The sequence below is a fragment of the Apodemus sylvaticus genome, chromosome X (assembly GCF_947179515.1).
Source record: "Apodemus sylvaticus chromosome X, mApoSyl1.1, whole genome shotgun sequence".
In the NCBI taxonomy this organism is placed as follows: Eukaryota; Metazoa; Chordata; class Mammalia; order Rodentia; family Muridae; genus Apodemus; species Apodemus sylvaticus.
Window position 1 is genome coordinate 13,952,977 of NC_067495.1, and position 23,447 is coordinate 13,976,423.

The window sequence follows — 23,447 nt, forward strand, 5'->3', positions numbered from 1 at the left end:
ACAGAGAGAGAAAAAGAGAGAAAGAGAGAGACAGACAGAGATAGAGAGAGACAAAGAGAGAGAACAGAGACAGACAGACAGATGGGCAGATGGAAAGACAGACAGACGGACAGAATTGGAAGCTGCAGCAGAGACTGAAACAGAGAGAGACCAACAGAGACACACGGACAGCAGACAGACAGAGAATGGCCGCTGGGCCATGAGAGAAGCTCCCCAGTGTTCAACACTGGAGCCACGTGACTCTAGTGACTCTAATCAGGCCAACAGTGTATCCAACAAGGAGGGCCAGGCGGGCGGGCTAGGCACTCCCCTCCACTCCACCTCCTGCAGTTCTGCTCTGCCTGCCTTGGACTAGGCAGTTGGTATAGGGCTGTGGTCCTGGGAAGGCTTCTCTCTGCGGGCTTCCAGAAGCCAGCTGCTGTCATGAGCAGGAATTCGCCCCCCGCGGCCAAAGGAAATGAGAGCAAGAGGTTCAAAGGGGACAGCAGGGGCAGCCAGGGCCCCTCCAGAGTGATCCACATCCACAGGCTGCCAAGCAGTGTCACCGAAAGAGAGATTCTCTGTCTCGCGCTGCCTTTTGGGAAGGTCTCCAACTTACTGTTCCTGAAGGCGAAGAACCAGGCCTTCGTGGAGATGAGCACAGAGGAGTCCGCCAACACCATGGTCAACTACTACACCTGGATGACCCCTGTGCTGCGGGGGCAGCCCGTTCACATCCAGTTCTCCCACTACAAGGAGCTCAAGGTGAGCAGCTCTCCCAGCCAGGCGGCTGCCCTGGGTCAGGCGGGTGCCCTTAGCATTGAGGCTGCCTCCAGCCAGGTGGCTGTCCCTGGCGGCCAGGCTGCTGCCTCTGGCCAGGCTGCTGCCCCCCAGCCTGGTGGCTGCCCAGCCATGCCTGCCAGCCGAGGACTCCTACCGGGCTTGGGATGTGGCCTCGGCCAGCCCTGCCTCTGCTGAGGACACAGGGTTAGAGGTGGCCAGGCAGGGCCCTGTGCTCAGGATCCTTGTGGACAACTACTTCTATCGCGTGACCTTGGAAGTGCTGCACCAGCTCTTCTCCAGGTTTGGCACCGTTCTGAAAATCATCATGTATACCAAGAGCAACCGGTTCCAGGCGCTGTTGCAGTATGCTCAAGCTGCGAGTGCCGAGCGTGCCAAGCTCTTCTTGGATGGGCAGAACATCTATGACGCCTGCTGCACACTGCGCATTTCCTTCTCTGGGCTCACCAACCTCATAGTCAAGTACAACAATGACCAGAGCCGTGACTACACGCGCCCAGACCTGCCCTCAGATGAAAGTCAGCCCTCGCCGGTCCAGGTCCAGAACATGGCCGCAGCCTTCCCTGCACCTGTCATGACCTCAGCTTCTCCCTATGCCAGCCCCGCATTACCTCACACCTTTGCAATGCCTCAAGCCGCAGGCTTGGCCATGCCAGAAGTGTTTAAGGCCTTGGCCCCCCAAGAATTATCAGAAGTCTTGCAGGCCCTGGGCCCCCAAGCCATACCCGAAGTGGCTGTGGAATCATCCTTCTCATCAACAGCAGCAGCAGCAGCAGCAGCAGCAGCAGCAGCAGCAGCACCTGTGGCAGAGAGCTCAATGGTCACCTCAGGCTCTCCGGGTGTGGGGAACCCTGTCCTCCTGGTTGCCAACCTCAACCCTGAGAAAGTCACACCCCAAAGCCTCTTCATTCTCTTTGGTGCCTATGGCGATGTGCACCGAGTGAAGATCTTGTTCAACAGGAAGGAGAACGCACTAGTGCAGATGGCAGATGGCAGTCAGGCTGAGCTGGCCTTGAGGAACCTGAATGGACACAAGCTGTATGGGAGGTCTCTCTGCATCCTGGTGTCGAAGCACCAGAGCGTGAAGCTGCCCCGGGAAGGCAAGGAGGACCAGAGCCTCACCAAGGACTATGTCAACTCCCCGCTGCACCGCTTTAAGAAGCCCGGATCCAAGAACTTCCAGAACATCTTTCCGCCCTCGGCCACCCTGCACCTCTCCAACCTACCCTCCTCTGCATCTGAGGAAGAGCTCAAGAGCCTCTTCTCCAGCAAAGGGGGTGTTGTCAAGGCCTTCAAGTTCTTCCCCAAGAACCACAAGATGGCGCTCATCCGGATGGGCTCAGTAGAGGAGGCCATCCAGGCCCTTGTAGACCTGCATGGTCACCTCCTGGGCCAGAACCATCACATGCGAGTCTCCTTCTCCAGGATCACTGTCTAGGGGACCCGGCTGGGCTCACTGCAGACAGCTTCCACCACTAGAGAAAAGGCCACTTTAAAATCCACTGCAGTGACCTTAACAGAACAGAGGTTTGTGTTATTGCTTTAGAGAGACATCAGCCACTAACTCCATTTTAAAAGGACTGACTGTGGCCACCTTGCTGGCAAGGTGAGGGCCCAAGCAGCCTCGTTTTCCCCCAGCAAAGGCCCTGTGGCACTGCAGACATTTGGCCACAGCAGGTGCCCTGGACTTTAGAACTGACACTTTCCTGCCCTTGAGCCTGCCCACTGGCTACTGCTATAGTTTGAAAGTGCAGTGAACTCCAGAGACTTGTGTGTTGGAACTGGTGGTCACCAGCTGGTGGAACTCCTTTGAAAGGCTGTGGAACCTTGAGGAGGGAGAGACTTGGTGGAGGAGGTGACTGACTAGGTGAACGGGCCTTGAGGCTCTAGAGCCCAGCCCTGCCTCCTGTTCTGATCTGCTGCTTCCTGACTTCACAAGCAATGCCAACAGCCAGCCTCCTGCTCTTGTTCAGGCTCCTGTTGCTGCTACCACCCCATCTCCACCCAGGTGAGACCAACCGTACCCTTCCCCCTTCCTCCTTTCTGCCTGGGTATGTGTTCTTTAGCAAGGAGACAAGTCACATATGCAGAAATGGATTGGAGAGGGACATTGCAGTGACAAAGCTGACCACTTGGCTGGGGCGGAGGGGGGCAGGGCTCTTTTGGACTGGTCTTGGGGAGGAATACCCAATAGTTTGAAACTTTGGCCTGTGAAAAGGGTCTAGAGTGCTCACAGGGGAGCCACATGGGCCATTCTGGTGGGAGCCCAGCAGACCAGGATGCCAAGAGAAATCCAGTTGGTGGGGGCCCAGCTTCTGAGGATTCAGAGGGGGAATAAGACTCCTTTGGGAACTGGCCTGGGGTCATCTGTATGACATTCTGGCAAAGAGTCTAGCTGCACTTTGCTTGTGTCCCGAGAACCCGAGCGAGGCAGACTTCAAAAGTAATAGGCTAATTAGTTTGTTGGGAGGCTCTTAGACACAGCAAGGCACTCAGGCTGTGTCCTGGTTCCTGCCCAGGCCTCTCACGTGAACGGGTCTGCAGAGACAGAGCAACAAGTGGAGCAGAAGGGTGTGGGAAATGTGCAGGAGGTCCAGGAGAGAAAAAGAGTGCAAAGTGACAGAACACACACAGCTGTCCTCTTTGAAGTGAGGGGCCAGAGAACAGAGAAGGCAGCCTTGTAGGCTACACTGCCACAGCAGTGATGGTGCCTTTGGGGGTGGGGGTGGGGGCAAAGCCCTGCCCACTGAAGGGCTGCCACTACTAAAAGTGCAAATGTACAGGAAAGGAGAAGCACTGAGGGTGTCTCCTGCTCAAAGAGACCACCACCCCAGAAATCCATTTGCTCTGAAGGACCCACCAAGGTGGACAGAGGTCACTCACTATTGCTTTGGTCTCAGGGGACCATAGGACATCTCAAGCTGATGTGGCAACATCCTCCTCCTGCTGCTGCTGCTGCTGCTGCTGCCTTTGCAAGCAAGCAAAATTCAAGGCAGGGGGATAATAGAGCTCTGGGCCAAGGGTCAGGGAAGCCTCTGGGACTGAGTAGGCAAAGTGTGGCAGGCAGCAGGATCATATTCCCTGCGAGGAGGCCCCTGGTTGCTGTTACAAAGCTGTGGGGGCAAAGCCCTGCTCGCAATAGAGAGAACAGGATGCAGGGGATGCCAAGACCATGGCAAGGCCATCCCCAGAGACAAGCTAATGGCACAGAGTGGAGCCAGCCCTAGAGATTGGCTACATGTGTTCCAGATGGCAGAGCGGGGGTCATAGGGACAGGCAAGTCCTCTGGAACTGAGGTGGTTCTTATAGCAGCCCCAGATCATTACTGGACATGAAGGGGCAGCAGGGTTTGGGGGATCGCTGCTGCATTTCAGACTTGTTTTGCTCTGATCTTTCTTTGCTGTGTCCCCAGGTGTGCTGCTTTGTGTTGGAAGTATGTAACCTGCCTTTGTTTTTGCAGGGGCTCACACTTTTAATATGAGACCCTGAGTCTCAGAAGAGACTTGGACTCCTGAACACCTCTGCAACTCTTAAAGACCACTAGTGCCTTGGAAGTTGGAATGGCATTGCTTGCATTATGAAGTGGCCGTGAGACTAGTGGGGAGCCAGGGGCAGAACCTCGTGGTCAGTTTGTTTGAATGCTTGTTCCTCAGCTTGTGGGAGCTCTTTCAGAGGTCGAGCGTTGCTGGGGAAACTGAGTCAGGTGGGGCCAGATCTTGTGCTTCCACAGCCCAGGCCACCTTCTTATCCTCTCCCTGCTTCATGACTGGGAGGCAGAGTGACCAGCCACCTCACACCACTGACACTGTGCCTGCCCTGTTGCAATGGACTCTATCTCACTGGACCGCAGAGACAAATAAACCTTTCCTGCATTAAAACTGCTTCTCGCCTCCTATTTGATCACAGCAGTAAGAGGAATAACTAACGCAGCTACACCCCCATCCTAACCCCCTGAGCCGAGGCTGGGCTCTCTTCCAGGTGAACTTGCACTTCTGCCTCATGGCTGGGGTTGGCAAAGCCTTAGGGCAGCACTTTTCAACCTGTGGGCCCTGACCTGCTACCCCCATGCCCCACAAACACACTGGAGGGCAGGGCAGAATGACCCCTTCCCAGGGGGTCACCTAACACTCTCTGGATACACAGATCCTTACATTATGACTCACGATATCTACATTAGAGTTATGAATTAGCAACAAGGGTAGTTTTATGACTGGGGGTCACCAGCACCCGTGTTAAAGGGTCCTAGCCTTAGGAAGGTTGAGAACCACTGCCTTGGGGAACTGGGGAAGGCAGCAGGGGCTCCATGAGACAGCTTAAACTTTCAAATGCTAGCTATCACTTCAGAGATTGTCCTCAGGCTGCTTCCTCAGTGCTTGCCACTGCCTGGGTGCAAAGAAGCCAGGCTTATCGCTGTGCAGTTAAAGATGAGCCAGTGCTGGGGCCTCAGGTGACACAATGATGAAGAGCAAACAGATGAGAGTAAATACTACCAGCTGTGCCTCCCTGACCCAAAGTTAACAACCGCTAAAAGGTGAGTTCATGGTGATAAACGGGTGAGCTAGCTCCTATCTCAAACACGCATCCTGCCTTTTTGGACCTCACGGGACAGCCTTTAGCTGACTACAGAAGTTGACCTGACTGAGCGATAACAGAGGGAGGTTAATCATTGCTTCTTTGGCTGTCCCGAGGAAGTGGAGTAATTTTTGTGCTTGAGGCTCAGGTCAACCTAAGCAGAATGAGGATTTCATGCCCCCCCATTAAAAAATGCCCCCCCTTTAACCCAGTGGATAAAGACTTGAGGGACCTGGTTCCTTCTTCTTACCTGGTGCATTTGTCTGTGACACTCCAAGGTTTATCTTTCTACCTGGGCTGGATTAAGTGAAAGCTCTCTTATCCCTTCCTGTGGTCGCTGCCTCATTCTTTGAGAAGGTGGAGGCAATGCTGATCTTGGGTGACTTTAGGCAACTTTACTCAATGACCAGGGTGTGATTCTCTCCTTCTCCTCTAGTCAGATTTGGGTGCAGGGGCTCTTGTACCCTTTTAAAAACAATCCCTTATTTGTAAAATAAAACTCTATTTTAGCATATTAAGTCACTTTATACAACAAAACCTTATCTCTTATATTCATTATTTTTAGAGTTGTTTTGATTTTTTATTTACAGTCCAAAAACAGAACGGAACAAAACAAATCCAAAATGACACTAGCAGAATGGGAAAATTCTTTGAATGGTTATGATCAGAAAAGCGAAGTATAGGGAAAAAAATCAGCCAGGACAATGGAGCCCAAATACTGGTATGGAGACAAGAGGGAAGGGTCAATTAGAGGTGGCTATGGAGGTAGGTAGAAAAATGGTCAAGAGCCACGCTGATGTAATCAGAGTCTCATGGCCTCTAAGGAACAGGCAACTGTTACACGTGGGCAGGAGAACTGCCAGCAGAGATCAGGCTTTGGGAGTTTATAGAACTTCCTGTGCCCCCGCCCCCATCTCTCCTCTATTGTATGGGTGAAAAATGTCATCAACCAACCTCCTGATCCCCATCAATGTGCTCACTGTTCCCCGAAAGGCTCCACACCTTCCCTGTCATGATGGAATCTATCCCTCTAGAATCAGAAGCCAAAAGAAACCCTTTCTTCCTTGAGCCTTCTTCTTGCCAGGCTATTTTTATCACAGCAACAGAAAATTTACTAATATACCGTGATTCATTGTCCATTTAATATAGGGCAAGCGCTGCATTGTGGGAATATGATACAAAGATAAATCTTCACACTAAAAATGCTCGGAGGCAGGAAACCAATCTATGAAGAAATCCCTTTTAATATAGTCCTCTTTAAATTTTGTCAACTTCATAGAAACTAGAGGCATTTGGAAGAGGGAGCTCAACTGAGCAAATGCCTCCGTCAGACTGGACTGTGGACAGGTTGGGACCCCATATTCTTGACTGCTGGTTGGTATGGAAGGTTCCAATGGTGAGTGGTACCGTCCCTGGGCAGGGTAGCCCCTGGGATGTGAGGGAATGGAGCCTGGCCAGGAGGAGTCAGCAAGTTGGTAAGTACTGCTCCTGCATGACTTTTGCTGCAGTTCCTACATCAAGGATCCTACCTTGTGATCCCGCCTTGGCTTCCCTCAGTTAGGAACTGGCTAGGATGGACAAGCTGCACAAACCCTTTCCTCCAACGTTGCCTTTTGGACATGTTGCTTTTATCACAGAAACATAAATCAAGCTACAACAGGAGCCTTGCTGTCATAATGTTCCAGCACAAGAGCCCAGCCCCTTGCCATAGTAACAAGTGAGTGAAGAATCCGGGAGAGAGCAGGAGTAAGAAAAACTCGGGGATCGTCAGAAGGGAAAATGAAAACATTTATGACCTGGAGAGGCCATGCAATCAGGGAAAAGGGGCAAAGAAAGAGACAGGAAGAGAAGAGAGGAACGGGGAGAGAACAAGAGAAAGAGACAGAGAGAGAGACAGAGAGAAAGAGAGAATACCTCAAGCTACAACATGGGACAGGACATCGTACCCTGTGTGAGCGCATTCAGCATTAGGTATCTGAGCCCCTGCACCCAAATCTGACTAGAGGAGAAGGAGAGAATCACACCCTGGTCATTGAGTAAAGTTGCCTAAAGTCACCCAAGATCAGCATTGCCTCCACCTTCTCAAAGAATGAGGCAGCGACCACAGGAAGGGATAAGAGAGCTTTGACTTAATACAGCCCAAGTAGAAAGATAAACCTTGGAGTGTCACAGACAAATGCACCAGGTAAGAAGAAGGAACCAGGTCCCTCAAGTCTTTATCCACTGGGTTAAAGGGGGGGCATTTTTTAATGGGGGGCATGAAATCCTCATTCTGCTTAGGTTGACCTGAGCCTCAAGCACAAAAACTACTCCACTTCCTCGGGACAGCCAAAGAAGCAATGATTAACCTCCCTCTGTTATCGCCCAGTCAGGTCAACTTCTGTAGTCAGCTAAAGGCTGTCCCGTGAGGTCCAAAAAGGCAGGATGCGTGTTTGAGATAGGAGCTAGCTCACCCGTTTATCACCATGAACTCACCTTTTAGCGGTTGTTAACTTTGGGTCAGGGAGGCACAGCTGGTAGTATTTACTCTCATCTGTTTGCTCTTCATCATTGTGTCACCTGAGGCCCCAGCACTGGCTCATCTTTAACTGCACAGCGATAAGCCTGGCTTCTTTGCACCCAGGCAGTGGCAAGCACTGAGGAAGCAGCCTGAGGACAATCTCTGAAGTGATAGCTAGCATTTGAAAGTTTAAGCTGTCTCATGGAGCCCCTGCTGCCTTCCCCAGTTCCCCAAGGCAATGGTTCTCAACCTTCCTAAGGCTAGGACCCTTTAACACGGGTGCTGGTGACCCCCAGCCATAAAACTACCCTTGTTGTTAATTCATAACTCTAATGTAGATATCATGATGTAAGGATCTGTGTATCCAGAGAGTGTTAGGTGACCCCCTGGGAAGGGGTCATTCTGCCCTGCCCTCCAGTGTGTTTGTGGGGCATGGGGGTAGCAGGTCAGAGCCCACAGGTTGAAAAGTGCTGCCCTAAGGCTTTGCCAACCCCAGCCATGAGGCAGAAGTGCAAGTTCACCTGGAAGAGAGCCCAGCCTCGGCTCAGGGGGTTAGGATGGGGGTGTAGCTGCGTTAGTTATTCCTCTTACTGCTGTGATCAAATAGGAGGCGAGAAGCAGTTTTAATGCAGGAAAGGTTTATTTGTCTCTGCGGTCCAGTGAGATAGAGTCCATTGCAACAGGGCAGGCACAGTGTCAGTGGTGTGAGGTGGCTGGTCACTCTGCCTCCCAGTCATGAAGCAGGGAGAGGATAAGAAGGTGGCCTGGGCTGTGGAAGCACAAGATCTGGCCCCACCTGACTCAGTTTCCCCAGCAACGCTCGACCTCTGAAAGAGCTCCCACAAGCTGAGGAACAAGCATTCAAACAAACTGACCACGAGGTTCTGCCCCTGGCTCCCCACTAGTCTCACGGCCACTTCATAATGCAAGCAATGCCATTCCAACTTCCAAGGCACTAGTGGTCTTTAAGAGTTGCAGAGGTGTTCAGGAGTCCAAGTCTCTTCTGAGACTCAGGGTCTCATATTAAAAGTGTGAGCCCCTGCAAAAACAAAGGCAGGTTACATACTTCCAACACAAAGCAGCACACCTGGGGACACAGCAAAGAAAGATCAGAGCAAAACAAGTCTGAAATGCAGCAGCGATCCCCCAAACCCTGCTGCCCCTTCATGTCCAGTAATGATCTGGGGCTGCTATAAGAACCACCTCAGTTCCAGAGGACTTGCCTGTCCCTATGACCCCCGCTCTGCCATCTGGAACACATGTAGCCAATCTCTAGGGCTGGCTCCACTCTGTGCCATTAGCTTGTCTCTGGGGATGGCCTTGCCATGGTCTTGGCATCCCCTGCATCCTGTTCTCTCTATTGCGAGCAGGGCTTTGCCCCCACAGCTTTGTAACAGCAACCAGGGGCCTCCTCGCAGGGAATATGATCCTGCTGCCTGCCACACTTTGCCTACTCAGTCCCAGAGGCTTCCCTGACCCTTGGCCCAGAGCTCTATTATCCCCCTGCCTTGAATTTTGCTTGCTTGCAAAGGCAGCAGCAGCAGCAGCAGCAGCAGCAGGAGGAGGATGTTGCCACATCAGCTTGAGATGTCCTATGGTCCCCTGAGACCAAAGCAATAGTGAGTGACCTCTGTCCACCTTGGTGGGTCCTTCAGAGCAAATGGATTTCTGGGGTGGTGGTCTCTTTGAGCAGGAGACACCCTCAGTGCTTCTCCTTTCCTGTACATTTGCACTTTTAGTAGTGGCAGCCCTTCAGTGGGCAGGGCTTTGCCCCCACCCCCACCCCCAAAGGCACCATCACTGCTGTGGCAGTGTAGCCTACAAGGCTGCCTTCTCTGTTCTCTGGCCCCTCACTTCAAAGAGGACAGCTGTGTGTGTTCTGTCACTTTGCACTCTTTTTCTCTCCTGGACCTCCTGCACATTTCCCACACCCTTCTGCTCCACTTGTTGCTCTGTCTCTGCAGACCCGTTCACGTGAGAGGCCTGGGCAGGAACCAGGACACAGCCTGAGTGCCTTGCTGTGTCTAAGAGCCTCCCAACAAACTAATTAGCCTATTACTTTTGAAGTCTGCCTCGCTCGGGTTCTCGGGACACAAGCAAAGTGCAGCTAGACTCTTTGCCAGAATGTCATACAGATGACCCCAGGCCAGTTCCCAAAGGAGTCTTATTCCCCCTCTGAATCCTCAGAAGCTGGGCCCCCACCAACTGGATTTCTCTTGGCATCCTGGTCTGCTGGGCTCCCACCAGAATGGCCCATGTGGCTCCCCTGTGAGCACTCTAGACCCTTTTCACAGGCCAAAGTTTCAAACTATTGGGTATTCCTCCCCAAGACCAGTCCAAAAGAGCCCTGCCCCCCTCCGCCCCAGCCAAGTGGTCAGCTTTGTCACTGCAATGTCCCTCTCCAATCCATTTCTGCATATGTGACTTGTCTCCTTGCTAAAGAACACATACCCAGGCAGAAAGGAGGAAGGGGGAAGGGTACGGTTGGTCTCACCTGGGTGGAGATGGGGTGGTAGCAGCAACAGGAGCCTGAACAAGAGCAGGAGGCTGGCTGTTGGCATTGCTTGTGAAGTCAGGAAGCAGCAGATCAGAACAGGAGGCAGGGCTGGGCTCTAGAGCCTCAAGGCCCGTTCACCTAGTCAGTCACCTCCTCCACCAAGTCTCTCCCTCCTCAAGGTTCCACAGCCTTTCAAAGGAGTTCCACCAGCTGGTGACCACCAGTTCCAACACACAAGTCTCTGGAGTTCACTGCACTTTCAAACTATAGCAGTAGCCAGTGGGCAGGCTCAAGGGCAGGAAAGTGTCAGTTCTAAAGTCCAGGGCACCTGCTGTGGCCAAATGTCTGCAGTGCCACAGGGCCTTTGCTGGGGGAAAACGAGGCTGCTTGGGCCCTCACCTTGCCAGCAAGGTGGCCACAGTCAGTCCTTTTAAAATGGAGTTAGTGGCTGATGTCTCTCTAAAGCAATAACACAAACCTCTGTTCTGTTAAGGTCACTGCAGTGGATTTTAAAGTGGCCTTTTCTCTAGTGGTGGAAGCTGTCTGCAGTGAGCCCAGCCGGGTCCCCTAGACAGTGATCCTGGAGAAGGAGACTCGCATGTGATGGTTCTGGCCCAGGAGGTGACCATGCAGGTCTACAAGGGCCTGGATGGCCTCCTCTACTGAGCCCATCCGGATGAGCGCCATCTTGTGGTTCTTGGGGAAGAACTTGAAGGCCTTGACAACACCCCCTTTGCTGGAGAAGAGGCTCTTGAGCTCTTCCTCAGATGCAGAGGAGGGTAGGTTGGAGAGGTGCAGGGTGGCCGAGGGCGGAAAGATGTTCTGGAAGTTCTTGGATCCGGGCTTCTTAAAGCGGTGCAGCGGGGAGTTGACATAGTCCTTGGTGAGGCTCTGGTCCTCCTTGCCTTCCCGGGGCAGCTTCACGCTCTGGTGCTTCGACACCAGGATGCAGAGAGACCTCCCATACAGCTTGTGTCCATTCAGGTTCCTCAAGGCCAGCTCAGCCTGACTGCCATCTGCCATCTGCACTAGTGCGTTCTCCTTCCTGTTGAACAAGATCTTCACTCGGTGCACATCGCCATAGGCACCAAAGAGAATGAAGAGGCTTTGGGGTGTGACTTTCTCAGGGTTGAGGTTGGCAACCAGGAGGACAGGGTTCCCCACACCCGGAGAGCCTGAGGTGACCATTGAGCTCTCTGCCACAGGTGCTGCTGCTGCTGCTGCTGCTGCTGCTGCTGCTGCTGCTGTTGATGAGAAGGATGATTCCACAGCCACTTCGGGTATGGCTTGGGGGCCCAGGGCCTGCAAGACTTCTGATAATTCTTGGGGGGCCAAGGCCTTAAACACTTCTGGCATGGCCAAGCCTGCGGCTTGAGGCATTGCAAAGGTGTGAGGTAATGCGGGGCTGGCATAGGGAGAAGCTGAGGTCATGACAGGTGCAGGGAAGGCTGCGGCCATGTTCTGGACCTGGACCGGCGAGGGCTGACTTTCATCTGAGGGCAGGTCTGGGCGCGTGTAGTCACGGCTCTGGTCGTTGTTGTACTTGACTATGAGGTTGGTGAGCCCAGAGAAGGAAATGCGCAGTGTGCAGCAGGCGTCATAGATGTTCTGCCCATCCAAGAAGAGCTTGGCACGCTCGGCACTCGCAGCTTGAGCATACTGCAACAGCGCCTGGAACCGGTTGCTCTTGGTATACATGATGATTTTCAGAACGGTGCCAAACCTGGAGAAGAGCTGGTGCAGCACTTCCAAGGTCACGCGATAGAAGTAGTTGTCCACAAGGATCCTGAGCACAGGGCCCTGCCTGGCCACCTCTAACCCTGTGTCCTCAGCAGAGGCAGGGCTGGCCGAGGCCACATCCCAAGCCCGGTAGGAGTCCTCGGCTGGCAGGCATGGCTGGGCAGCCACCAGGCTGGGGGCAGCAGCCTGGCCAGAGGCAGCAGCCTGGCCGCCAGGGACAGCCACCTGGCTGGAGGCAGCCTCAATGCTAAGGGCACCCGCCTGACCCAGGGCAGCCGCCTGGCTGGGAGAGCTGCTCACCTTGAGCTCCTTGTAGTGGGAGAACTGGATGTGAACGGGCTGCCCCCGCAGCACAGGGGTCATCCAGGTGTAGTAGTTGACCATGGTGTTGGCGGACTCCTCTGTGCTCATCTCCACGAAGGCCTGGTTCTTCGCCTTCAGGAACAGTAGGTTGGAGACCTTCCCAAAAGGCAGCGCGAGACAGAGAATCTCTCTTTCGGTGACACTGCTTGGCAGCCTGTGGATGTGGATCACTCTGGAGGGGCCCTGGCTGCCCCTGCTGTCCCCTTTGAACCTCTTGCTCTCATTTCCTTTGGCCGCGGGGGGCGAGTTCCTGCTCATGACAGCAGCTGGCTTCTGGAAGCCCGCAGAGAGAAGCCTTCCCAGGACCACAGCCCTATACCAACTGCCTAGTCCAAGGCAGGCAGAGCAGAACTGCAGGAGGTGGAGTGGAGGGGAGTGCCTAGCCCGCCCGCCTGGCCCTCCTTGTTGGATACACTGTTGGCCTGATTAGAGTCACTAGAGTCACGTGGCTCCAGTGTTGAACACTGGGGAGCTTCTCTCATGGTCCAGCGGCCATTCTCTGTCTGTCTGCTGTCCGTGTGTCTCTGTTGGTCTCTCTCTGTTTCAGTCTCTGCTGCAGCTTCCAATTCTGTCCGTCTGTCTGTCTTTCCATCTGCCCATCTGTCTGTCTGTCTCTGTTCTCTCTCTTTGTCTCTCTCTCTGTCTCTGTCTGTCTCTCTCTTTCTCTCTTTTTCTCTCTCTGTCTCTGTATCCCTCTCTGTCTCTCTCTTTCTCTCTGTTTTGTATGTGTACATGTGTGCTCCCCATATATGTTGCCTGAAATGGAGGAATAAACAAATATAGTTCCTCCAACATTGTGCCTGATTGTGCCTGTTAGCTTTTCCATTCATTCCCAGAGCTGTACATTTTCTTCCTTGAAAATCTCTGCTGCTATACAGTATTCATCCAGTAGTGGCAACCCGAGTTTCAAGAAGAGGACTGAAGTAGGTACCTGGAAACAACCTTATGTGTTTTCTTAAATGTACATCAGATGTTTAACCACTGATTGCTAGAACCCCTTCCCCCTCCCCCTTCTTTGGGTATTGGATGATTTTGCTTGGAAACCACCCTGCTTTAGCTGTAGTCTGCAGTGTTCCAGGAAGAGAGAAAGAGATAAAGATGCTAAATTACAATGTATTAGAAAGTAGTGGCCATGGTCATTCTTCTCAAAGAGGCTATTGTGTAGAGTGCAGAGTGGAGGAGATGCCACTAACTCCGGGATAGACTCAATGTTTTAGCTGGAGGACTTGAGGAGTAGGGGGTCACAGAGTTTGGGAATGGAGCCACAGAAATCCGGGACCCTCTGCTGCAGAGTTATTTAACTGGACCACTTTTAAACAAAGAGTTAAGTTTCAGAATGTCGCCTATGTGTTATCCGTTATCTGAAAATGGGAATGAATGCCATCTGTTGCTAGGCACAACTCTCCGTCCTTCAGATAACTGGAGCATTGTGGGTCTTTTCCATCTCCCAGCATGTGGAGGAGGGCTCTGTTCTGGATGGTAACTCCAATTCCCTCACACCAGTGTTGGCGAGAAGTGGAGGTACTGATTCCTGAGGTTGCTGAGATGTAGATGTTAATTTTCTCCTGACAATCTCCTTGATGAGAAAGACCCATTGCTCACTGAGGGCTCCTGTAAAATGCCTTTCTCCAAAGCTAGGAAGATCTTGAGAAAAACAAGGTATTCTCTTGGTCTTTCCAAATACCCACTGCAGAGGATGGAGTTTCCTATTCCTATAAGAAAAGTAAAGAGACCTGAAGAGAATGTGTGTCCCCTTTATTAATGGATTCTTTAAAATGAACTACTTCTTAGCTGCTGCTCCCTATCTCTTTTGGTATATTCCTCTTAGAGACTGATAAGACTAGTTGTCCAGAAAGAGTTGTTACCTGGTAAAGGGAATGTGAAAGTCTTCCTGTGAAGTCCTGTGCCCTTCCCATCTGGAAAAATCCTACCCATGGACTTGCATTAAGCCTTCATGAATTACTAGATTTGTAAGAGAAGCCTGACACTCTAAGCTGGAGATTGGTGAACTGGCTTCTGTAATTCAGAGAAAGGGAAGACAGGAACAGTTTAGAGTGGAGTGAGCTTAACAACTAGATCTACAGATACTTACTTTGTATCAGTCAAGCTTAATGCTAAGTTGCACGTGACCAGGATTGACCTAAAGCAGCATCGAAGAAAAGACTGTGAACATGACTGTGACACAAACCGCCAGCTAAGTCTCAGACTTTGTTTGAGTACAGTGTGTGTGTGTGTGTGTGTGTGTGTGTGTTTGTGTGTGTAAGCCAAGTTCTCATAACCACCTTTCAGGAGAGCTGATATTCTTAGAGATTCTTTGCCTCTGTCTATGGCTATCAGCCCCCTGAAACAATGTGCAAGTAATTAATATTTCAACAAGACTCTGTTCCCAGACTCAGGAAATGTAGCTCTGGTTCCAGCCTGAGGAGGAACATGCCTAGTATTTTGACCAGGAATGGTTAACTAGGCATTCATCTTGCCATGTATACCAAATGCCATGGTACTGGTCTGAGGATGGACTTGGGTGTCACTGTATACTTTATTGTGTCATTCTTTTTCTTAGAGTGGCCACATTAAGTAAATCTCCATTCTCCTATTTCCACTGTAACTTGCCATTAACTGTCAGTTTGGTCACAGAATTACACAGTCTACTATGTTGTGATTGGCAGGAGCCATAGTTTGACCCTAAAACCTATGCGGCACTAACACATCAGCCTTTTTTCTCCTTTTGGGTCAACCAAGCTGAAAATGGACAAATCGTCCCAAAGAGGTAAAACAGAATTTAATTTTTGACCTAATCTGGATGAAATAGTCAATACAGCATCAAAACTACAGCACACTAGCATTCTGCTAAGGATACTAAGAGCCACATAGTCTACGATCAAATGTCAAATACCAAGGACATTCTCCAGGAAAGTCTGGAGAAATGTTGTGTGGTAAAAGCCAATGTGTACCAATGGAAGGTGATGCAGATGTCAGAATTGTGTAAGATTCTGAGTCCTATATTGAGTCTCTGGATGTGCATGAGATAGTCTGATAGAATACACATTCATGGTTCTCCCTCTGACAGTGTCCTCAGAGCATTGAGATTTCTCTAGGAATCTCATGCTGGGCCAAAGGGAAGGGTAAATCTGTGATTACAGCAATGGAGGATCCTGTAATATATGACAGGGGATACCTCACAGAGTTCTGACAGCTTATTTCCTAGTTCAGTGTGTGTGTGTGTATGTGTGTGTGTGTCCGTGTGTCTGTTTGTGTGTGTGTTTCTTGACTTTTGTTTCATCTCTTCTATAAAATATTAAATCTGCCACAGGAATGATTGAAAGAAACTAGGACTCTGTTTCCCCTGTATGGCCAAACTCTTAAATAAATTTATTTTCTTTGTTTATTTATATTTCTCCATTTCTTTTATAATCCTGGGGACCAATGTCATGTATCTGTGAACCAAAGTACCCTGCGTCAGTTGAGTTCTCTCCTATTCCTTACCTGCCCTACCCAAGAGTCTTACATACACACACACACACACACACACACACACACACACACACACAAACCTATAAATAAAAACACACATTTTTGGTTCAAAATTGCAAAATATAATGATATTGGGATCAGAAAAATAATGTGTGAAAGTGATGTTTCATGAGCAGTCTGCTATAAAGTAACACAGAAGTATGAGCGTGGACTCATGACAGTATACTTTGCTTTCTGGAGGATCAGAAAGGAGACAACAAGGTAATAATGGCATGGACTCGAAAAGATTGGATGGCATAGTGTGAGGGTGAATGTTTTTTTTAGATTAACATTAATACATTGGTGTATATATTTGAGTTTTCTTTCTCCCTTTCAACAACATTTAGCTAAAACGAAGAAACTTGAGCATTAATTTTAAAATTTTATAGTAGAGAAAAGCTGTTGTATAAGATGTTTTATGGGAACTGACCAAAACATGATGTACCTGACACATCTGTTTGTTAGCTTACTAGTGAAATGGTTTGAATCTGGGATTTGTAAAGGATTTAAGGATTTAGATATTGTGCTTTCTAGTATTGATTTGGTGCTGGAGTCCCTGCAATCTTGACACTGTGAAAACTTGTTCATATCAAAATATCTTATTAACATATATGTTGATGCTACACATAATTTTAATCCACATTGTCCATTGTGGGGTGATGGGCTGTGATAGGCAGCCTGGTCCCTGGTAGAGCTCAGGCTTAAAACACCTGTGACGCCACATGGGATAACCCTGCAAGAAATGGTAGGCATTTTTGCCATGCTCCTGGGCCCCTGGCTCCTGTCACATAGCTACAGCACCACATCCCCAGACTCCCAAAGAGAGGTCTGTGGCCATCAGCCACATAGGAGCAGCACCAAGCCCTCCCACATGCAGTATCCTCAAGCTCTCAGACCAAGTCGATGAGAAATACCTATTGTCAGACCCTGAGCCATCACAAACTGTATATAAGAATCCTATCCAGAAGGAAGAAAGATGTGTGAGAACGGCTTCGTCTTCTGAGAGCTTCTGTTATAAGAGCTGTAATAATGCTGCCACTTTGAGAGAGGTCTGCTCTCCCAAAATGCCACCAGAAGCACACACACACACACACACATACACTCCTCTCTGGCTAGTCGCCCGTTTGTTGGCTCAGTCTAGCCTGACTCAGCAAAAGGCAATGATGGGTGCAGCCTCTTGGAGCAACTGAGGAGGCACAGGCAGAGACTGAGGTGGAGGCAGCCATAGCAGTGGTGGCAGTGGAGGTGACTCCCCTTCCCTGTTTGGCACTCTCTCCCCTTTGCCTGAACCCTCCCTCACACTGGCTGGGCTAGAGATCTCTGTGGAAAGCCTCCAGGACACAGGCCCACAGTCCATGTTTTCTTTTCTTTTGCTTATGACTTGTTGTTTGCTGTGTACTCACATTTATTTTACAGTATGGAAATACCGTTAGACAAAGAGCAAATATGAACTGTTTTCTTAAGTGAATCGAGAATCAGTCATAAAGCAGCAGAAACAAGTCAAAACATCAACATTGCCTTGGGCCAAAGATCTAAGGAATGTACTGTGCAGTGGTGGCTCAAGAAGTTTTGCAAAGGAGGCAAGTGCCTTAAAGACAAGACAAGAAGCATAGCGACTAACCATTGAAAGCTGGCAATGTGCAAGTGAAGAGAAATCACTGGAGCTTCTAAAGAATTTAATGTGGATTGTTCAAGGGTGTTCAGCATTTGAAGCAAATTAAAAGGGTGTAGTAAAAGTGCAGTGTGTGCTTCATGAGCTGACTGGAAAAAAAATGGTTTGGGAGTTGGAGCGATGCCTCAGCTGTTAACAGCTCTGTCTTCTCTTTAAAGGGACCTGAGTATCACGTGGTATCTCACAACCTCTTATAACTTCAGTTCCAGGGAACCTTACGCCCTCTCTGGCCTCTGTGGACACTGTACATACATGATGCACATGGATACATTCAGGCAAAATACCTATTATGCACAAAGGACAAAATCCCCATTTGGGAATGCCATTCTCTTTTCTTCTCTGAATCATTACCAATCCATTTCTCATCAAATGGTGACATATTATAAAGCATGTACTATCTTCATAAGATCAGGAGATAGGAATGAAGGGAAATCTGAAAGGTAGGACACCTCAAAAGTGAACAGTTTTCCCAGTCAGTAGACAGTAATGTCCTTGGCCCTATGAGTTTTATCCTTGCCAAGGGCTAGAGATGCCAGAATGTCTTTGGCTCTGACCTGGACAGAGGCCAGAGATGTCCAAAAGAAGGTTTGGTTTCTTATATTTCTTGCCGTAAATCACCATCTTTCCTGTAACCTGTATATGAAGATATGACTGAAACTTAGCGATACCTGGACACCTTATGAATGTGCACACTAGGCCACCAGCATAGCCCTCCGCCATGCTTCCATGCAGTAAATCCTTAGTAGCTTCAAGGTGGCAACCCTCAATGTTTTCACATTTCTGGTGGCCCTCTACTGCTATACAGGGGCGCTGGCATCCTTCTATTCAGATCTATAGTGAAACTTATTTCTGAGCTCATTATCCCATTGTTTGTGAAGTTGTTGGAGTTTGGGAAAGATGAAACCAGAGGCCCCTGACTCAGGGTAAACTTTGTGTGACAGTGAGTATCTAACATCTTATTACTGAGTTAAAGGTGAATTGATTCAAGAGAGACAACCAAACTCAAAGCACTTTATTTTTCTGCTTCATATTGGGGCATTAGTGAGGAACTGAACCAATGCTCTTATTTCTTTTTTATATTAATTAATGTATTTATGCACTTTACATCCTGATCACAGTCCCCTTCCATTTCTCCTCTTTTCCCAGTCTCACCTTCACACTACTTCTGCTTTTTTCCCCATTCTCCCTATGGGTACCAACCTGTCCTGGCACATAAGGTCATTGCAGGACTAAATACATCCTCTTTCACCGAAGCCAGACAAGGCAGTCCAGCTAAGGGAAAGGAATCCAAAGGGAGGCTACATAGTCAGACAGCCTGATTGTTAGGGAGCCCACATGGAGACCATGCTGCACATCTCCTAAAAAATGTGTAGGAGGCCTAGGACCAGTCGATGCATGCTCTTTGGCTGCTGGTTTCATCTCTGTGAGCCCCCATGGACCCAGGTTAGTTGGCTATGTAGATCTCCTTGTGGTGTCCTTGACCTTTCTGACTTCCTCAATTCTTCCCCTCATTCTTCCACAAGACTCCCCGAGTTCTGCCTGCTCATTGGCTGGGGGGGGGGTTGTTTCTGCATCTGTTTCCATCAGCTTCTGGATGAAGCCTATCAGGAGACAACTATGCTAGGCAAACATAGCAGAGTATCATTTCTAGTGTCAGGGTTTGGCTCTAGCCGAGACTCCTAGCAGCAGTGTATATGGAGCCTGAGGGGGCCACCCTCTGTAGCCAAATGGGACTTCTAGTGGACACCAACCCACTCACAAAACCTTCAACCCAAAATTTGTACTGCTTCCAAGATTTGCAGGAACAAAGATGGAGCAGAGACTGAGGGAATGGCCAACCAATGACTGGCCAAACTTGACACCCACCCATGGGAGAGAGTCAATGTTCTATTTCATTCCTGTTTTAACTTCATTATCCGCTATCCTTCCTAAAGCTCTGAACTCTGACCTGCTCCTATAAGAGGGGGTGTGATCTATGCTGCCCTTACACCTCCTCTTCTCTTGTGAACCTGAAAGATTTGAAACTAGACAAGTTTCTATGGTAGAACTCATTAAGCCCTTCCTTCATGATTTCCATTTCTGCCTCTTGTGAATCTAGGAGCCAGGACTGTGCCTGAACATCCTTCCTGCTCTATGAGTCATTTAGTATGTGCCTAAGTAGAAAAGCACACACTACCCAGTTGTCAGAAAGGGATTGCACTTTAAAGTGTCTGGATCTGGAAGGCCTTGTGAATTGATGGTAGCCCAGTACAAACTCTGGGGGAAACAATGATCCCACTGAGGACCAGAACAATAACTTGTCAGGTGTTGGACAAGCTGTCATCAACAAGAAGGTGCCCTCAACAGCTGCAGCAGGTAACAGCATAATTGAATGGGAGACTTCAGAACTGACTCCACAGGGTCTTCATGTCTGATTTTTTTGCTTAGCATGTCTAAGCTTGCTTTTTTTTCTCTGTTTGGGACACAATAACCTCTGCCTCCCCCAGCCTCACACACGCAGGATTCTTTTGCTGTGCACTTTTGTCTTTTTTTCTTTTGCTTGTGCCCTTTTGATTTTTGTGTTCTAGCTGCTATGACTTAGACAAACTTAAAAAAAATAGCATATTCTGATACCATGTTTTTTTTTTTTTTTTTTTTTTTTTTTTTTTTTTTTTTTTTTTTTTTTTTAGTTCTTTTGGGTATTTTACATTAGGTATCCTGTATTCTCTAGATTCCAAAAACATAAGTCAAAGTTGTGTATGGTGAATTATCTGTTGGCTCTCTTAATCTAGGCAGCCTCAACTAACAACCACATTCAAATGAGGAAATCACATTGAGTGCTCTCATGCTCACTCCATGTTTACATTCAGAAACATAATATGAACAAGCAGATTATGAATTTGAGGAAAAGTTGGGTCAGAGGAAACATCTAAGAAGACTATTCAAGTTTCAACCTGTAAAGGAACTGATCAGCTTATACAGTCATCAGAAATTGGCTGAGTTTCCTGGCATACATGCATAATCTTTACTTTCTAATTGTTAGAATTTCTTAACATGCAAGACACAAATTTTATTTCCAAGTTATTTTGGTTGTTGGTTTTTTTTTTTTTTAACTCATTTTTAACTGAGGGAAGGTGGAAATTAGGCAAAATACAGGAAGAATTCATCAGTGTCATAGATATTAGAATCAGATAGTCATGTCTGTCAAAAGCTGCTGGTCTTTTCCCCCTTAGGGTCCCCCATGAGGAAGGACCAGATGTGGGAAGTTGATGGATCATGACAATAGCACACAGTCTCACTCCTCTCACTTTTCTTCATGAGCACTCAGAAGGAGAAGGAAAAAAATAACAGAACAACTTTCAGAGGATACTCTGCAGAGGAAGGCAAAGGGGACATGGAAGATGTTCTAACATATCTTTTATCTTACAGATGGCTAGCAATTTATCTTCAATGAAGGCTCCTTTTTGAGATCAGCCTATACCCTATTCTAAGTTACTTCATACCATTTAAAACTGTTTTTTCAGCCTCTACATTGCCCTACAAGACTCCATTTTATAGGAAGTTTGAGTGCAACCTCTGGATTGACCCAGAAATTATTACTTCTGTCAGGGACCCCCTCACCCCATCCAGCAAAGGCTGATAAATGCCTTATTCATGGGAATAGAATATAACTTTATTGGACAAAATTAACACCACTGGGGCACATGTACTTACTAAAATTATATCAGGGAAACAAGGCCCAAGAACTTAACAGATGTGTCAGGCCAAGGAAAGGATGTCTCTTTGTGCTACTTTGCTTCTCTGTTGCTATGATGAAATGCTGACCAAAATCAAACTTAGGGGAGTAAACGGCTTATTTGGCTTATACTTCTGTGTCACAGTGCATCATTGAGGGAAGTCAGGACAGTAGCTCAAAGGAGGAATCTGGAGGTAGGAACTGGAGCAGAGACCCCGTGGCTTGCTCAGCCTGTTCTCTTATACAGCCTAGAACCACCTTCTCAGAAGTGGTACCACCCACAATGAATCGAACCGTCTACATCAATCATTAATCCACAAAATGCCTGTGGGATTATGTACATGCAATTTGATGAAGGCACTATAATTTGTGTCAAGACAAAAATCTAACCTGCCTTAGGGGCACCTAGCTCTGCAATGACACCGCCCCACACCACCCTATCATCCAATACCTGGTGTATGCATCAAGGACCAAGGACTTGTCAAGTGTTCCCAGGGCTTGGGCCCAGCTCTGTCCCTGACAGTTGATGTAGCCTACTTAATTGACTGTCAGTTTACCCACTCACCTGTCTAGATCTGGGCCTGACTTGCAATTTCCTGTTCTTGACCTTTTCTTGTTTCAGACACCAATTCAGCCTTTCACCTAGCAAGGACACTCTGAAACTTTGTTTCTGATTTCAGCAGCTCCACTAGGAGCTCTCACCCATTACTTGTCTGTTTTGTTATCTTATCAACACAGAGCTTTTCTCAGTCTACTTCTGAGCCTCCTTCCACTTGGTTGCAGCTTTTTCAAGCTTGCATTAATACTATAGCCCATATCTACATATGCATAGAGATGCATTTACTATGTGATATGAGAGTAATATTAGCAATTAAAATTAAAAGAAAAGAGCCTGCATAGGCCTCAGCCAAGATCCCAAGGTAGACATACTATATGACAAAAGGTTGCCATTAAAGCTTCTAACTCTTGTAAATTTATTGTTATTTATTCCCCTCTGACATTGTGACAGACACAGATCTGTTTGTGTATGTTTCAGGAAATAGGATTCTCATGACACTCCTCTGGGCTATATATATCTTTATTCATTAGTATTTCTTTGATCCACAAACCTTAAAAAAAAAGAAGCAATTGGCATTTTATGAATACTTATCATGACCTGAATACAAACTGGAGGATTGAGAAAAATGGCCTTTAGATAAAAGTACCAGTCTTAGTAACCCTTTACAATTAGATTTGTTTTCTATGGAGAAGGGGAAATGGGTGAGCTGTTCTCATATCACTATGAGGTGCAACACAGCTATGAGGGAGGGTGAGACTAATCAAAGGCCTATCCCCTCACAGATGACAACTTTACCAAAAAAAAAAAAAATGGTTGAGACAGATTCAGTAGTTATGTGACCTGTAACTACAAATATCTTCTGAAAGGAGCCAGTGATGCTACCCAAACTGTCAACAAGAGCATGTCTGAATACATTGTGATGATAGCACATGCTAATCCCAAGGAAGTCATTCTGCACCTCTCACTGTCATGTGAAGATAAACATGTCCCCCATATGTTTATGCACCCTAAGCAGGCCTTGAGACTGGCTCACAGAGTCCCTAGGCTAGGTATCGTGTGTTCTTTCACCATCAAAAGAATCAGATAAAGCAGCAAATCCTGTCAGTTCAGTAGCCTGTTGAAAATCTCTTGTGTAGCTCTGTGGCCTGCGCTCTGTTTTGCTTATTAACATCCATCTAAGCTGGGCAGTGGTGGCGCACGCCTTTAATCCCAGCACATGGGAGGCAGAGGCAGGTGGATTTCTGAGTTCAAGGCCAGCCTGGTCTACAAAGTGAGTTCCAGGACAGCCAGGGCTATACAGAAAAACCCTGTTTCGAAAATACAAAACAAAAACAAAAACAAAAAACATCCATCTAGAGTTTTGTATCACAGTGTCTATTTTAGTATATAGTACTTTCAGCAGTTCTATGTTATAAACATGGTACTATATCTTGTTTTTGTATTTTTTTTCTTATAGGGTTGTTTCCTCCTACCATCCCCCCCTTAGCTTCTCTTCTATTACTATTCTTTAGTCTTCCTTTTAGAAATGTACTAAAACCC

At 48.3% G+C, this 23,447-nt stretch overlaps 2 protein-coding genes across 3 annotated transcripts; one reads left to right on the forward strand and one right to left on the reverse strand.

The window, feature by feature from the left end:
* The first annotated feature begins 423 nt into the window (after nucleotides 1–423).
* On the forward strand, nucleotides 424–2,218 carry LOC127675065 (polypyrimidine tract-binding protein 1-like). Its single transcript, XM_052171007.1, has 3 exons — nucleotides 424–843; nucleotides 959–1,474; nucleotides 1,592–2,218. Exons 1-3 carry the CDS (start codon nucleotides 424–426, stop codon nucleotides 2,216–2,218), a joined length of 1,563 nt encoding a protein of 520 aa, XP_052026967.1.
* Nucleotides 2,219–10,916: 8,698 nt separating this feature from the next.
* On the reverse strand, nucleotides 10,917–12,710 carry LOC127675063 (polypyrimidine tract-binding protein 1-like). 2 transcript variants are annotated; one of them, XM_052171006.1, is made up of 3 exons: nucleotides 12,291–12,710; nucleotides 11,661–12,176; nucleotides 10,917–11,543 (listed from the first exon to the last, which is right to left on the reverse strand). In XM_052171006.1, exons 1-3 carry the CDS (start codon nucleotides 12,708–12,710, stop codon nucleotides 10,917–10,919), a joined length of 1,563 nt encoding a protein of 520 aa, XP_052026966.1. The 2 variants fall into 2 exon arrangements, with proteins under 2 accessions (XP_052026966.1, XP_052026965.1); XM_052171005.1 differs by having other exon boundaries at nucleotides 10,917–12,710.
* Nucleotides 12,711–23,447: the final 10,737 nt, after the last annotated feature.